Source organism: Muntiacus reevesi, chromosome 2, assembly GCF_963930625.1.
Source record: "Muntiacus reevesi chromosome 2, mMunRee1.1, whole genome shotgun sequence".
NCBI classification, from domain to species: Eukaryota; Metazoa; Chordata; class Mammalia; order Artiodactyla; family Cervidae; genus Muntiacus; species Muntiacus reevesi.
In genome coordinates, this window is record NC_089250.1 from 163,441,106 (window position 1) to 163,458,295 (window position 17,190).

Here is a 17,190-nt window from a genome sequence, read left to right on the forward strand (position 1 = left end):
GATGCAGCTAAACAAACAAAACAGCAAAAAGTTTTGCTCACAGTTCTGGAGGCTGGAAGTCCACGGTCAGGGTGCCAGCTCGGCTCGAGTGAGGGCCCTCTTCCTGGTTGCGGATGTCTCACTGTGCCCTTACAGGACGGAGGGGCCTGGGGACTCTACAGGGTCCCTTTTATATAGTGTCTAATCCCTTTCATGAGGGCACCACCCTCACGGCCCAGTCACCTACTGAAGGCCCCACCTCCTCATGCCGCCAACCTTGGGCACTGGGATGTCCACATAGGAATCCAGGGACACAAACATGCAGACCATAGCATCGCCCAAGTTCCTGTTCAGAGCAGGGCCAGGAGAGGCAGGAGAGGTGAGGAGAGGCAGGGAGGGAAGAAAACAGCAGAGGGCAGTCTGGAGCATCCTCCCTGGAGTTTTGCCAGCCGCCCAAGCAGGGTTGGGACCTTAAGTTAAAAAATTAAATTTAAATAAAAACATGTTTAAAAAATTCACTAAAACAAGGAAAGTGGGGCTAAAGCATTTTCTTTAAGCCCCTGGAGAGAAAGCAGAGCTTTCTCCCTCCTTTCTGCCGCTACTATTTCTTTGGCGCTGGATCTTTCCCTTTTAAGAACTCTTCTTTCTGAATAAGAACAGACAGGACACCCTGGTCCTTGCAGCAGTTCTCAAATACAATGGACAGGATTTCAATGCCCACCCCCCGCCCATTAATTAAAGCCGCAGGAGGACATCAGACTTGCCCCCTCCTCGGGGAATAGCCTCTGAACCCGCTATCAGTGGTTGGGCTTCTGTTTGGCTTCCGGCATCCCCGGGTGGCATAGAAAGCCAAGCCCAGACCCTCTGGAGCATTCTACAAATGACTAGATTGCCTGTGGCCACTTGTACTCCCATCTGTTCAATATTTTCTATTTTTTTTAATAAAGCAGCAGAATTGCTTTTCAATTGAAACCATGCAGCTGTACTACCATTTGTTAAACAGAGTAAATCAGGGCACCCTGGTTACATCTGGGAACTCTGGTGCTTTTTCCATAGTCAGGACTCCAAGCTGTGGGGTCTCTTTAGATCTTGAGGACTGCCTGGATACAGCTGGGAAACTATTCACCTGAGTCATGTCCACGGGGTTCAAAGGTTTGCATGCCTCGAACCCGCTTCCAGCCCAGATTTCTGCCCCATTCCTTGAGTGTCTGATTCAGGAGGTCTGGAGAGGGCCCCCCCTGCCCCCCCCCAAACTTTGCATTTTTTACACATTCCCAGATGCTACTGCTTCTGCTGGTCTGGGGGCCGCACGTGGAGAACCGCTGGGTGAGGCAGTCGTGTCCAGATGCTTTCTCCTCACCTGTCAGGCTGTTCACAGCTCCTCAGGGTGGGGAACTCCTGACCCAGCAGCTGGGATCTGAAGTTTCTGATTGATCTCTGACTTCAGACAGGAGAGCCAGGGACGGGGGAGAGTCATGCTCTGTGTGGACCACCTCTCCAGAGTTTCCCGATTCAGAAACGGAGCTTCAGAATTTTCCAAAGTTGAAAGCACAGGGAATTCATAGTGACTTGCAGCTTCTGTTGTTCTTCTCGCTCCAAATAGTGCGGTTTATTTTGGTGTCCTCTGTTTGTACTATAAATTTTTTTTTTTTTTTTGGTCTTTCTGCTATGGATGTGCCTGAGTGGGCTTAACTACTTCAGAAAGGTTAGCTGAACCTTTATTTAGGCAAGTACCTTGTTAAAACTGAATGATAAAGTGGGACTAATTTTTTTTAATTTAGAAAAGGAATTACCTAAGCGTCCCTGGTGGCTCAGAGGTTAATGCGGGAGACCTGGGTTCGATCCCTGGGTTGGGAAGATCCCCTGAAGAAGGAAATGGCAACCCACTCCAGTATTCCTGCCTGGAGAATCCCATGGACGGAGGAGCCTGGTGGGCTACAGTCCACGAGATCACAAAGAGTCAGGCACGACTGAGCAACTTCACTTTCACTTTCAAGTCTCTTCTGAATAACGGGATTCCTTTACACCATTTCAGAGGTACATGTTGAAGGTATTTATATGCTCTGGAGACAGATTTATGTAATCAGTACCCAGCAGGCTGAGTCACTTGGATGCTTCTATATATTTGGTCAGAACCTTTGAGTTTCCAGTATTGAGCTGGGTGCTATTAAGTTGAAGCACGTGAATTACCACGCTGGCAATTGTCAAAATATTGGCAATTTCATATGGTTCAAAGTAGCACAGGATCTTGTTCTTGGTCTGGTTTTTCATGGTTCTGGAGCTGCTTTATGTAGTAGATAGGTTTTGACTTTCTGAAAAAGTAGTTAAATCTTGGATATCTGATATCAGCTTCTGGTTGGTCCTCTGAATCCGCATCTCTGCATTCTCTGTAACCACGCAAGGAGTCCTGCACCAGGAGAGAGGATGCAAAGGACTGGGAAAGATAATGGTGGGAATTAATGGGCTGGATGGTCCAACCCAGATCAAAGCCTCTTGTGGTCTTGGGATGGTATTTACGACTTTTCCTTTAGTTAATATTTTCCTTCCTGATTAAGTTTTGCTTCAGCCAAGTTTAATAGTAATTTCTCCCCTCTGAGCACAGACTCACTCTGTGAAAAGGGTATGAACGTGCTGGGTTGCAATTGACAAGCCAGCTCAGGGTTAACATGTGTGAAGCCAGCCTACAGCCGGCTGGACATCTGAGTGTCAGTGGTGTTTAGGGGCAGTTTACATGCTCATGTGGGCTGCTGCTGGAGACTGGAGATCTCTTGGTGTGCCTGCTTTGGAGTTTCCGGCCAATTTGCAAGCCTCTCTGGGCACCTCCTGACTTTGGCTTGGCTGCTTCTCAGTGGCTGTGTCTCGTAGGAGGACGATCCTGGATCTCCCATCTCGGCGACTGCTTGTAGCAAACCTCAGGCCTCTGCTGGACTGATTGTCTGGTGCGTCTATGGACAGAGCGTAGCTCTCCAAGCCAGCAATTTCCAATTGCTTTTTTCTCTTTGGCTTACATCGCACTTTCAGTCTGAGCCGAGTCTTGGCCTTAGCTCTTGTCCTATTACGTGATCGTGTGCGCTTGGGGATTCAAGAAGAATAAAATCAAGGGGCCTGCGAGGAAGGGGCTATTGGGCTAATACCTTCCAGATGGCGATGTGAAATGGGAGATAAGATGCTGCCGCCCATCTGGCCCGACAGGACGTGATACGCGCGGCTCGTATCTTTGGGGCTGTTATCACCCTCCCATGACAGCCAGGGTCACTCTGGTGTTTGTCCTTGGACAGGGGCTTAACTTGGCAACATGAGCTGCTCTCCAAAATGAAATCTGCTATCAGGTCAGTGGGGGGTCTGCCGAGAAGGACTCAAAAGCCCTGAATAGGGACTCAAAAGACAACAGTTGGTGACAGCAAATCACTACAGCTGGGCCTGGAGAACTGTCTGGCTGCCTGCAAGCCCCGAAGCAACATCCTCTGTGTTCTCTGGTCCTGTGCGGGCAGAGACTGCGTCCCTCGTGCTTAACGGGACCAGCTGTTGTTAGTGACGACCTTGGTGAGGGCCTGCATCAGGGACGGCCAGCCCTGACCCATTAGTAGTGGTTCCCTAGGGATCTGTGTTGAGAAGGATTCAGAGGTCTCGTATAGCTGGGCCTCTCAGGAAAGATGCCTTGATCAATAGGCCATTTCTGTCTGCTAACAGTATGGTGAGTTTATTTGCCTTTTTTGGGGTTAACTCCTCTTAAAAAAAAAAAAAAGAAAGCAGGGGCTTAAATTAAATCAGCGTTTCCTCCATCTTCCAAAAATACAAAAACTTGACAAGAATTTGAATTCAGTTTCTTTGTTATTGCATAGGAAATATTGATTAACTCCTTAAATGAGGAAAGGGATTAGTGGACTTTTACAACCGGAAGGGCCTTCATAGTCCTATTCCTGCCCTGTTTTATAAGGACAGAGGTCAAGGGCAAGTGAATGTAAGCGCCTTGCAGGAGCCGGCTGAGAATGCCTTGTGGACCCCATCTCAGGGCACTGCCCTCCTCCATGCTGGGCTTGGCAGCTGTCCCGGAGTTCCCACTGAGGCTGGGAGTGGTACTGTACGTCGGAAAGGACTCGACTCCCTGGGGATGAGGTCTCTAAGACGAGTCACTGCTGCTCATGGGAGGCTTGAGTGGACAGGAGCTGGCAAGGGAATGCCAGCCTGGTTGACTGTTCCTCATCTCTGCTCCAGCAGCACAGCCCTTTGGCAGCTCAGGAGGCTTTTCGGGGGAAGGGGGGCACCTATGGAAGCTTCCCCTTGGAAGCCAGAACCAGGGCTGGCTTCAAGGGCATGTGACTTGGGCAGTTGCCCGGGGCCCCGTGCTTGGTTCAACACTCTGCCATCACCCTCCTGAAAGTCTTACCCTTTTGGAATGCAGGGCCCTGCATTTTCACTTCGCTTTTATTTGCATTCCTGCAGCTTATGTTGCTGGTCCCACCTCAAGCTGGTTGCACTCTGGGATTCCAAGAAGAGAGGACAGTTGTCCCGCTGTCGGTGGCCCGCGTGTTTGGGAGGCCAGGGGCAGGAGGGAGAGAGCTGCTTGGTGTTTTGTCCTTGCTCCCGGCCTGGCTCTGTGCTGGGGGCTGGAGAGACCACCGTGGCCGAGACTCTATCAGAGAAGAGGATGAGTTAGTAGGAAACAGCAGGAGACACAGATTCCAGGCCCAGCCTAGCCCAGTGATGCAGGACTGGCATCATTACCCCTGGTGGGGGTTGGGAGCACTTCCTCGCTTATGGAGTCAGCTTAGGAAGGGAGTTAGGAGGGCTTCCCAGGTGGCGTGAGTGGTAAAGAACCTGCCTGCCAATACAGGAGACACAAGAGATGTGAGTTCGATCCCTGAGTTGGGAAGATCCTCTGGAGAAGGGCATGGCAACCCACTCTAGTATTCTTGCCTGGAAAATCCTGTGGGCAGAGGAGACTGGTGGGCTACAGTCCATAGGGTCAGAAAGAGCCAGACATGACTAAAGTCACTTAGCACAGGAGGGGATCTGAGAGAGGTAGGCGGGGATTCAGGGGCAAAGACACAGAGGCAAGAAGCTCCCAGGAGCCCCCAGACTGGCTTGGTGGGGTCAGGACAGTGGCAGGGTAAACCTGGGAGGGAACAGAGGCAGGCTGATGGAGCCCCAGCTTTTGAAGTCCAGGAATTTCACCTGCATTTTGTTAGGAGGGTTTCCGGCAAGGAAGGGACCTCATCAGGACTCTAGGTGGGGCATTCTGGTGTCTGGGGGAGATGGATGCAGGGGATGAAAAGCAGGATGTGCCGGAGCCCCCTCAGAGAGCCTGCTGGCCTGGACCAGCGGGACAAAGAGGGCAGATTCTGGAAGGAAAAGGGAGGTGACTCAGCACAAAGGGCAATGATGGGGGGGAGAGTCCAGGACAGCTTCAACTTCTGGTCCAGGGCCTGGATGGCTGGTGGGGCCACTTGCCAATATGGGGAGAAATTGGCGGGGGGCGAGGGTTAGGAGGGAAGAGGAGGAGTTCTGTGGGGTCGGGAGGCATCAGTAGGTGCCCATGTGCCAGAGCTTCACTCATGAGTCACTGAGCCCTTCCCTGTTGGAACCTGACCTCCCCTCTGGGGTTGGGCCAAGGGCAGGCTGCACACCAGGAGGGAGGGGTACCCCCGTTCTTAAGAGAGCTGTTGACTCATTTGTTTGGTGCTTTTAGCTGATGGGAACAGGCGAATGCAGGATGGGTGTGGCCCTGGCGATCAGGTGCCACCGGAGTGACGGGTGGAGGGGGCAGGCACCCTGGTCTCCAGGCCAGAGAACTGAGGGGACCCCAGGGCCTTCTCAGGGGCGGGGACAGTCAGCCTCGGGGCATCCTCATCACAGTGAGTTGGCCTTTGTGCTTCCTCTGTGGGCCTGGCCTTCTTCTGAGCGTGCAGAGCCTGTCCTCTGCCAGCATTTTCAAAGACGGAAACCTTTCCTTGCACTTTGATGGGAGTCGTAAACTGCAGAACCACAGACCATGTCACTTGTCCTCAATTTGCATTAAATAAGACACTTTATGGCAAATAGAAGGAGAAAAAGTGGAAGCAGTGACAGGCTTTATGTTGTTGGTCTCCAAGATCACTGTAGATGATGACTGCAGCCATGAAATTAAAAGATGTTTGCTTCTTGGAACAAAAGCTATGACCAACCTAGATAGCATGTTAAAAAGCAGAGACATCACTTTGCTGACAGAGGTCTGTCTAGTCAAAGCTATGATTTTTCCAGTAGTCATATATAGATGTGAGAGTTGAACCATAAAGAAGGCTTGAGTGCTGAAAAGCTGATGCTTTCAAATTGTGGTGCTGGAGAAGACGCTTGTCCCCTGGACTGCAAGGAGATCAAAGCAATCAATCCTAAAGGAAATCAGCCCTGAATATTCATTGAAAGGACTGATGTTGAAGCTGAAGCTCCAATACTTTGGCCACCTGTTACAAAGAGACAACTCTTTGGAAAAGACCCTGGTGCTGGGAAAGATTGAAGGCCAAAGGAGAAGGGGGTGGCAAAGGATGAGATGGTTGGAGAGTATCAACCAACTCAAGGGACATGAATCTGAGCAAATTCTCAGGCGATGCTGAAGGACAGGGAAGCCTGGTGTGTTGCAGTCCATGCGGTCACAAAGAGTAGGACGCGACTTAAGCAACTGAACAACAGCAAAATAGGATCTTCAGGGGGTGTGCAGAGGAAGGGGCCCGGCCAGTGTAATTTCTTTAGAAAATAAATTTTAGACTGGGAGTTTGGGTTTGTGAGTAGCCTGTTCACTGCTCATGAATAGGAATAAATGTTAGTTTCCAGATGGTGAAATGGCTTTCTTAAGGAGTTTAACAGCCCCCAGTAATTTGCATTATTCATTTGAGTCGTTTCTTTATGAAATACCTTCCCAGACCCTTCCCTGGTAGCTCAAAAAAAAAAAAAAAAAAGAAAGAAATACCTTCCCAGGTGGCCCTAGTGGTAAAGAATATGCCTGCCAATGCAGGAAATGCAAGAGACGCAGATTTGATCCCTGGGTTGAAAAGATCCCCTAGAAAAGGAAATGGCAACCCACTCCAATATTCTTTCCTGGGAAATCTCACGGACAGAGGAGCCTGGTGGGCTACAGGCCATGGGGTCACAAAGTGTCGCACGTGACTGAGCACGTACATTTACAAAATATTTCAGCCACTGCCCATGTTGTTACAAACAGCGGTTTGAATGGTGGAGGCATTGTGCTGTCTGTAACCCCACTCTGCACGTTTGCTGGTCCTGTCCACGAACTCATTATAATTTTTGTTCACGAGTGGATTGCCTTGCTGTGGACTTACCTGGGGTCATTACTCTCTGGTCTGTTTTGCTCCTTGTTTCCATGAGGCCCAGGGGCGAAGGTCTTGCGGGCTCCAGCTCTGCTCCTGCTCCCCAAAGCCTCTGTGGTCATAGCCCTTTGGGACCCCCCTCCCGGCTCTTCCTCTGCCTATCTGAGTGCCCGCTGGGGGTGGCCCAGCTAGATGCTGGGCGGCTGGTATGACTCTTGGCAGATCCGGCCCCTGTTCTCAGGGAATTCAGTCTCCCTCGTGGTCTTCAGGTCCCTGGTGATGCGTGTCACTGAGGAGGAGTTAGGGGCTTCCAGGTGTGTGCTGGGGAGTCCATTAGAAAGTGGACATGGAGGTGGCTAAGGATTCAGAGTCTGGGTTCACATCCTGGCTCCGCTTCCCACTCCGTGACCTTGGGCAAGTGACCTCACCTCTCTGAGCCTCGGGTTTTTTTTAAAAACTTATTTATTTTTAATTGAAGGATAATTGCTTTACAATGTTATGCTGGTTTCTGCCATACATCAACATGAATCAGCCATAGGTATACATATGTCCCCTCCCTCCTGAACCTCCCTCCCACCTCCCACTCCATCCCACCTCTCTAGGTGGTCACAGAGCCCGGTTTGAGCTCCCTGCGTATGTGCATGTGTGCTCAATTGCTTCAGTGGCGTCTGCCTGTGTGTGCACGACCCTATGCACTGTAGCCCCCCAGGCTGCTCTGTCCATGGGGATTCTCCAGGCGAGAATACTGGATTGGGTTGCCACACCCTCCTCCAGGAGATCTTCCCAACCCAGGGATGGAACCCACGTCTCTTACGTCTCCTGCTCTGGCAGGTGGGTTCTTTACCGCTAGTGCCACTTGGGACACTCTTGAGGACCCTGAGTCATATAGCAAATTCCCACTGGCTATGTATTTGTTTCCATTCTAGTCTCTTCATTCAAAAACATCAAATGCTTCACAAGTTTGCGTGTCGTCCTTGCACAGGGGCCATGCTCATCCTCTCTGTATCATTTCAATTTTAGTGTATGTGCTGCCAAAGCAAGTACTGAGCCTTAGCTTTGATCTCCGCCGAGTGAGGATGATGGCATATGACTCAGAGGTTGTTGTAGGGGCTCCTGAGGTTACGTACATAAAGCTCCCAACACAGGACCAGGCCCACAAGGTCAGGCACCGAGAACAGAGCCCCTCACGCCTGGGCATCCAGGAACAGGCATGCAGGAACGGGCATCAGCCGGGTTGAGTTGCTGCTGTTTTTGTAGCTGTTGATGAGTGAAGACAAGCCAGGACTCAGAATTGCTCTCCTGGGCAGGGGACGGGGCTCCACACCCGTCCTTCAGGCCAGGAAGCCACCTCGTAGGTGGACTCGGAGGAGGTGGAGATCAGCAGAACCTTGACACGGAAGGCTGAGCCTCCTACCTTCCTGCAGTGGGGGAGCTTCCTGCAGGAACTCACGCCCACAGGGAAGAAATGAGTCCCCGCCACGAGGCTGTGAAACTTGTAACCTCAGCTTCGACCTCTGGCTGGGCTTCAGGCTCTTGATGCTGAGTCCCTTCTAATTCCAGCCCCACCCTGGACAGCCGAGTGGACAGCTGGAGAGGCTGGGAGGGCTGACCCTCCCTGGAAGTCTGTGGGCGGCATTGCTCATCTTGCTTTTGCAGAGGGGAAAATGAAAACATCTTTGGAGCTCCAGGCCTGGTGCCTTTTGGCTCCAAGGGCGTGTTTGCAGGTGGCCGTCCTTTCTGCCTTCCCACCTGCTGGAGACCAGCCTGCACTCCCGGCGTTTCCCTGTGTGTCCAGCAGGGGGCACTCACCCATTGAACCAGGGACAGGGCTCTGCTCTGCAAGGCCTTCACCTGCGAGAAGGCATCCCGAAAGGTCCCTGCTGCAGTTTCCTTGATTACCCATCAGCCGCTCCACCTTGACTTTTCTCAGCCTCAGATTTGGTGGCGGCAAATCCTGGGGAGTTTTCAAAATTGCATTTTAATGTTCAACTCACAGAGATTCACTGCCTATTAAAAAGCGATTAGAAATGATCCTATGAAACACACACATAGAACTCAAGACAACTCAGAGTGTTCTGACACCCCAGCTGCTCCGTCAGAGAAACCCCAGGTTCTGCTGCAGCCTCCGTGGGGGGGGGATTCACAGCCTGGCCTGGGGGCTGCTTCACTGGAGGGTGCACCCCCCTCCACTGTGCCTAAGCAGAGGCCTGGGGAACCCTGTGGGGTGCCCCGGCCAGCAGTGTGCTGGGTCTTTAAATACCCCACACCATGTGTGTGGGTGGGTTGGGAGGGGTGAGGGGGGCTGATGAATGTGCCATTAATGAGCTGAGTTCCACTGGGAATAATTCTCCCTTTGTGTCCCCAGCATCATCCCAGCTGCTGCCCGCGTGGATCTCACTGCCCCGGCCTCAGAATACGCATCTCTGCCTTCCGCCCCAGCTGGTGATGGAGTCGAAGCTTCCGTTCCCTCCTGCCAACGTCTGGCCAAGGACTTAAGCAGGTATTGTAGAGAACCCTCCCTCCTAGCTGCTGTCCCCAGAGAGGAGGGGCCTGGCCGTCTCTGCCCCATAAGCCCTGGGGGAGCTGCATTTAGGAGGGTGCCAAGAAGGCGTTGACAGTTTGTACCCATGATGCCATGTATGATCGTTTGGCCTGTGGTTGATCTGAAGTTTACCCTTGCGAGCAAACTCTCCATGTAACTGTGGGGATGCCCTGTGTGAGCGTTGGTGCATTAGCGTGTTCCAGAGAAACAGAACCAATCGGATATATATTCACATATACAGGCATAACTTATTTTATTGTGCTTTGCAGATACTAAGATTTTTACGGAGTGAAGGCTTGTGGCAACCCTGAGTTGAGAAGTCTGTTGGTGACATTTTTCCAACGGTGTTTTTTCACTTCACGTTTCTGTGCCGCATCAGACTTTCTCACTACTATATATGTGATGATGATCTGTGACTAGTGATCTTTTTAATATTTACCTATTTTATTTATTTATGTGGTTGCACCGGCTCTGAGTTGTGGCATGCGAGATCTTTAGTTGTGCTATGCAGACTTTTAGTTGTATCATGTGGGGTCTGGTTCCCCAACCAGGAATGAAACCCAGGCCCCTTAGCCACTGGACCATCAGAGAAGTGATCAGTGAGTTTTGATGTTACTGTTGCAAAAAGATGATGACTCACTGAAGTCTCAGTGATTAGCATTTTTCACTGATTAGCATTTTTTAGCAGTATTTTTTTTTTAATTAAAGTATATACATTGGTTTTTTTACACATAGTACAGCCCACTTACCAGTCTATAGTGCAGTATAAAAATAACTTTTATGCACTGGGAAACCAAAGAATTCTTGTGACTCACTTTATTGTGATACTTGCTTTATTTTGGTGGTCTGAAACCAAACCTGTAATACCTCTGAGGTCTGCCTCTTTAGCCTGGAATAGGAAATGGCAACCCACTCCAGTATTCTTGCCTGGAGAATCCCATGGACAGAGGAGCCTGGCAGGCCACAGTCCATGGGGTCACAAAAAGTCAGACACGACTGAGTGACTTAGCATGCACTGCCTCTTCAGAGAGAAATTTAAGGAATTGTCTCATACAAATGTGGAGACTGGCAAATCCAAGATTTGCAACACGGGCCAGCAGGCTGGAGACCTGAGGAAGAGCTGATGCTGTAGCTGGAGTTTAAAGGCCACGTACTGGCAGGCCTCCCTCTTGCTTGGTGGGTCTCAGTCTTTCTTTCTAAAGCCTTCAACTGATTGGGTGAGGTCCACCCACGTTATGAAGGGTAATCTTCTTTATTCAGAGTCTCCTGGGTTAAATGCTACTTTCATTGGAAAAGTCCCTAATGCTCGAAAAGACTGACGACAGGAGAAGAGGGCATCAGAGGATGAGATGGGTGAATGGCGTCACTGATGCAATGGACATGAACTTGGGCAGACTTCAGGAGATGGTGAGGGACAGGGAGGCCTGGTGTGCTGCAGTCCATGGGGTTGCACAGAGTCGAAGAGGACTGGGTGACTGAACAATAATGACTCATCTAAAAAAATGTCTTCACAGTGACATCTACAGTGCTGTTTGACTAAACATCTGAGTACGATGGCCAAGTCATAGCTTAAAATTAACCCTCACAGCAAGTAGTCAGAAATCCTGTTTCTGTGCAAAACAACTGATGCTGATTAGAAACTTTTCTGCTTAGCTACTGAGTCCTGTAAAGAATGTTCTTGAACAGCCTTTTCTTGTGTAGAGCTAAACACAGCTGGATGTGTTGAGAATGGGTAGCCTGTGACCTCAGAAAGTCTACTACTGGGGAAGCAGTGGGTGGGGATGGAGCTAGTATAAGTCTCACTTCTGGATCGTGCATCTTGGAGTAGAAGGTCTTTCCCTCCCATCATCTCCTGAGATCTACCTGCCACTCTGTTGGTCCGGAGACCCAGACAGATGGGTGGCATAATTCATCTGCAGTCCCTCAGCTCCTTAGTGGCAGAGCAGGAACCTCATCCTACCCCTCCTGGTTCCAGTAACTACTGGCCTCAGGCTGAGTGAGAAAGGTCTGGGAAGCCTGGCTTCTGGTGGTGAGATTGCATGAGCGTTCATTCGTGGGTGTTTGGGGAAAGCCTCTTGGTTTGCCTTTGGACATGGTAGGTGCTTGATAAAAAGGTGTTTGAGAAAGAAGTAAGGTTCTTAAATAGTCTGCCCTTTAGTTTCTTAAAAAGTAAACATACATCTATCATCCGATCTAGGAAAGCCACTTTCAGATATTTATCCATGAAAAATGAAAATATGTGTCTACCTAAAAACTTGTATGTTTACAGCAACTTTATTCATAATCACCCCCAAACTGAAACAACCCAAGTGTCTACCAGCTGGTAAATGAATAAACAAATTCTGGTCTATTTATCCTATAGACTGCCGCTCAGCAAGAAAAGAAACAAACCACTGATTCATGCAACAAAATAGATGAATCTTAACTATATTATGCTAAGTGGGAAAGGTCAGACTCAGAAAACTACATGTTATGTGAGTCCATTTATTTGATATTCTGGAAAAGGCAAAGCTGTAAGGAATGAACACCATGTCGATGGTTGCCAGGGCTGGTAGCTAGGATTGGGATTTGACTACAGAAGGCCATGGGCGATCTTTAGGGGGTGATAGAAATGTTCCATGTTTTGATGGTTGTGGAGGTTACATGACTGTATATGTCGAAGTTCTTGGAACTCTACATCTGAAAAGGATGAATTTCACCGTCAATAAGTTATATCTCAATTTAAAAAAAAGTTATAACAGCCCATAACTGCCACTCAGGGTAGCCTTTAGCTTTAGGTTACAGCTTTTAAAAAAGTAAAATTTGAAACATTAAAAAAGGAAAAAGAACCAAGCTTATCCAAGGACTGGAGTAAGTTTTTGATGAAATCACACACACACACAAAAACTGCACCAAAACCAGCTATGTCATCCAGGCTGTGCCGTTAAGTACAGTCCGGTACCTAACCCATCTGCTCAGGGTCCCCTCTCTGAGGCCACCTGGGTTCCACATTTTAAACCTCGCACACAAGTGCATCTGGTTCACCTCACCCCTGGGGTTTGTTCCTTGGAGCCAGTCTTCTTGGGATGCTTCTGAATCTCATTCATTCATGCATATGATGGTTCAGTAGTATGAACTTGGGGTTTTCTGGACCACAGACAGGCCCTGCCCCTGTGGCTCTTATCGCTCGCTGGGGAAGACAGCTGAGCGAGCAGTCGCGGATGGGTCAGAAGAGGGGTGCCAGGTGGCAGAGGAACCTCTTTCCATCTGGGTAACCGGGGAAGGCATCCCCAGGGGAGGTGACTTCCAAGCTGAGAGCTGAAGGCTGGGCAGACTTAACTATGCATGGGCAGGGGAAAGCACAGCGTCTGCAGAAATCTCGAAGACAGAGACGAGAGCAAAGCTGAAGGGTCCTGTCGAAGCTGGGCCTGTGGAGGAGGTGGGGGTGCCCCAGGGCACAGGCAGGTGGTTGGCACACCGTGGCTCATGGGAAGGATTGGGGGGCTTTATCATTTTTCTTGGAATTTTTAAAAAATATATTTCTTTTTAAAAAAATTTTATTTATTTAATATTTCTTTATTTTTGAGTGTGCTGGATCTTTTTTGCTGCGTGAAGGCTTTCTCCAGTTGCAGGGAGTGGGGGCTTTTCCCTAGTTGTGGCACGCGGGCTTAGCTGCCCCGTGGCACGTAGGATCTTCCTGGACCACGGACAGATTGAACCCGTGTCCCCTGCATCAGCAGGCAGGTCCTCAACCACTGGGCCACCAGGGAAGTCCTCATAGATTACTTTTACGCATAGTTTTAGATTTACCAGAAAACTGAGACGATAGAATAGAGAATTCCCATTTACACAAGCGTACTGTTCCCCCTAGTATTAACACCTTAACAATAGCGTGGTACATTTGATACAATTCGTGAGCCAATACTGACACATGATTATTAACTCAAGGCCAGAGTTCATTCCGATTGCCATATTTTTTTCCCCTAATGTCTTTCTTCTGTCCCAGGACCCCATCGAAGACATGACATGATATTTAGTCTCCATGTCTCCTTAGGTTCCTCTTGGCTGTGACAGTCCCTCAGACTTTCGTGTTCGTGGTGACCTTGACAGTGTTGAGGCGGACGGGTCAGGTGTTTTTAGGATGTCCGATAGTTGAGATTTGTCTGACATTTTTCTCCTGATTAGAGTTTTGGGGTGTTGGGGGGGGAAGATCACAGAGGTTAAATGCCGTTTTCAGCTCATCATGTCAAGGGTGCTTACTCAGCGTGGTTTGTCTGTTCGCGTTGTCCTTGATTGCTCGACTGGGGTTGTGTTTGCCAGAGTTCTCCACTGTCAGGCTTCTCTTTCCCCCTTTTCCATATTGTCCTCTCTGGAAGGAAGTCCCTGTGGGCACAGCTCAAGACTGGAGCGTTGTGCTGCTTCTTTTACGGGGGTTATCTATCCAAATTTTTTTGGAAATTTATATGGGAGATTTGTCTCTTCTCCCTCGTTTATTCATGTATTCAGTCATTTATTTATATCACTCTGGACTCAAGGGTATCTATTTTATGAGTTATACAGTACAATACTACTTTATTTGGTTACTCAGATTGTTGTTCCAACTTTGACCACTGAACCGTTGGCGCTTAGGGCTTTATTTTAAGAAGGCCCAGAAGCCCCAAGGCAGGCAGAGATTTGAGCAGATTTGCATTTTTGAAGGACCTCTCCAGCTGCTTGGCAGGGCAGGAGTGGTTTCAGGGTGGATCAGGGCCCCCAGGATTGGACGGGACCAGGGGCAGCTGTGGTCCCATCGCCCTAAGTACATCTCAACTGTGCCTTCAGCATTGCCAGCTCCACCCTCCGCCTTTTCCATGGTTGCTTTTTACAAAAGCACCCTGGCCTGGATCCACGGATCCACATAAATCCTGTCTTTTTGCCTTTGCCAGGTCCTTGGAAGTTTTCAAAGCAAGTTTCAAAAATGCACAGATGAAAATTTCATTTCACTGAGATGCAGGTTGTTATGCAGGTCTAGGTAGGTTAGAGTCTGAGGTCCCCGCTGGTCTCATGATTCAGAGATACATCCTTCATCAGTATGATTTCGAGGTTTACCTGGTGGCTCAGTGGGTAGAGAATCTGCCTTCAATGCAGGACATCTGGGTTCGATTCCTGGTCGGGAAGATCCCCTGGAAGAGGAAATGGCAACCTACTCCAGTATTCGAAAATTCCGTGGACAGAGGAGCCTGGCAGGCCATAGCCCACGGGGTCACAGAGAGTTGGACGTGACTGAGTAACTAAACCACCACCAGTGCCTGTTTCCAGCCAGGCCTTTCTCGCTGGAGCTGGCACACTCTCTTTTCGTGTTTTCTTCATGCTCAGGCAACTGCAGTGGCTTTGTCTTCCCCTCTTTGGCCTTGGAGGGGACCAGGAGGGCAGTGAGACCCAGTGTCTTAACAAAGAAAGCCGAGGGCACGTCTGATTACAGAATCGGCAGATGTTCTGTTCCTGCAAGCACGCCGGGTGACTTCCTGCAGCCTCCTCCTGCTTCTGATGGCTGCTGTGGAAATGATGACATAAACCCACATTTCCAGTGCAAATGGTTTTTCTCTGGGGTTTTCCCACCCCACCCCTCCCCCATGCCCATTGCTAATCATTAGGCTGCAAGCCTCAGGGAGAACAGATGTGACTTTGACAGAGTCCAAGGGAGGGGAGGAGGAAAGAGAGCTTCAATTTCTCTGCTTCCCAACCCTGCCCGAAGCAAAGAGCGCATCCTGGGAGGGTCACTGTCCACCAAGGTGGCAGCGCTCCGACCGGCCTTCCTTGCTCCGCAGCACGGCCTGTCTGTGGCCTTTGTGCTCAGCAGACACGCTGACCTACTAAAGCTGTTTGGAAGGCGTTCTGCAGCGATTAATTGAGCTTTGAGAGGCTGAAACCAGGCACAGAGTCTGAAGATTAAGCATTTCCAGGAATGCAGGTCCGAAGCCCTCACTCTTGCCAAGGCAGCCACTGCTGACCGCGGGTTTTGGGACCTCGGGGGGCTCGTGGCAAAGAGCCTGCTGTGTTGATGCGTGGGCCAGGCAGACGTGAACCTGAGTACACATCAGAGCCGGCCTCCCTCTCTGCCTGCCAGGGACAGTTGTCCTTAAGGAAACAGTAACTTGGAAGTCTGGCCAACGGCTGCCTGGACGGCCCAGAAGGAATGAGATGGGGGGAGGCAGCTGAGCTTCTTTCAAGGAGTAAGCTGGTTCCATGTTGATGCAACAAGGCCAGGGAGCAACACCCCTGAAAAATGCCACCCTGAATGCAGCCAGGGGTTTGGGGAGAGGCGGGAGGTCTGGGCTCACCAGGGTGTGTGGTGAGATGTCCCCACCCCTGCCTGCCATCGGCAGCCCCTAAGAGCTCTTGGCTCACTGTCAGTCCTTCTCCTGGATTTGAGAGCTTTGCCCAGCAGGAGAGGGAGCAGAAAGCCCTGCTCCCTGGCCCCACCTAGGGTGGTCCCCTCCTCCTGCCAGGTCTGGGGAGTGAACCCCTTGAGAAATACTGCACATCCTCGCACGCAGAGCCAGTTCATTTGTCCACTCACAGCTCAGAGGTTAGGTGGTGGTGGTGGTTTAATTGCTGAGTGGTGTCCAACTCTTGTGATTCCATGGACTGTAACCCACCAGGCTCCTCTGTCCATGGGACTTCCCAGCCAAGAATACTGGAGTGGGTTGCCGTGTCCTTCTCCAGGGGATCTTCCCGACCCAGAGATCGAACCCACGTCTCCTGCATTTGCAGGCGGATTCTTCATCGCAGAGCCACCAGGACGATTCTTGGGTTTGCTGATGATGAGTCACTGCACCAAGCAGGCTGGGGTCTGATCCGGCCTCATCGTCCACTTCAGCCACTCCTGCCTGTCAGACCCGCTTCTTGCAGGGCAGCCTGGGCGTGGCTATGTTGCCAAGCAGACCCCATCCTGGCGGGACCAGCAGAGGCCGTCTGACCTGGGCCTCCCTGGCTTTCGGTCAGTCTCGTGAACAGGCCCCCGTGTTTGTGAGCTGCTCGGCTTCCCAGTGTTTGCGGCAGGCGTGTCCGGGAGCCCAGGGAGGGAGGGAGGCTGGTACCCCCTCTCCAAACGCAGTGCAGCAGAAGGTGAATTCCCCAGTCTGGGCGGCGCCCGCATGGAATGGGCAGGCCCTGTGCTCCAGCCCTCAAATTCTTCTTCCCGTTTCTGTGGGGAGATGGACAGCGGGCCACCAGGCAGCGCTTCCCTGACCCTGCTGATTGAAGCAGAGCTGGGAGACCCCCGCTCTGGGCTGAAGTCCCAGGACCCTCTCCAAAGCCTGGAAGGGAGTCTGACCTGATCTGGGGCTCAGTGAGGAGCAGGGAGAGGCCTTGGAAGTTTGAGGAGCCAGTGAGGGCCTGCCCGGCCCA

The 17,190-nt window shown here is 50.7% G+C and overlaps 1 protein-coding gene and 1 non-coding gene across 8 annotated transcripts in view; one reads left to right on the forward strand and one right to left on the reverse strand.

The window, feature by feature from the left end:
* Positions 1 to 17,190, forward strand: part of TACC2 (transforming acidic coiled-coil containing protein 2) — a 227,463-nt gene that overhangs the window by 119,884 nt on the left and 90,389 nt on the right. For all 7 annotated transcript variants that reach the window (XM_065923466.1, XM_065923461.1, XM_065923460.1 and 4 more), the window contains exon 7: positions 9,646 to 9,780. In XM_065923466.1, coding sequence (XP_065779538.1) covers positions 9,646 to 9,780 — 135 coding nt within the window. The remainder of the gene's footprint in view (positions 1 to 9,645; positions 9,781 to 17,190) is intronic.
* On the reverse strand, positions 8,218 to 8,324 carry LOC136162094 (U6 spliceosomal RNA). The gene has a single exon (XR_010661943.1). It is a non-coding gene; the product is annotated as a U6 spliceosomal RNA (small nuclear RNA).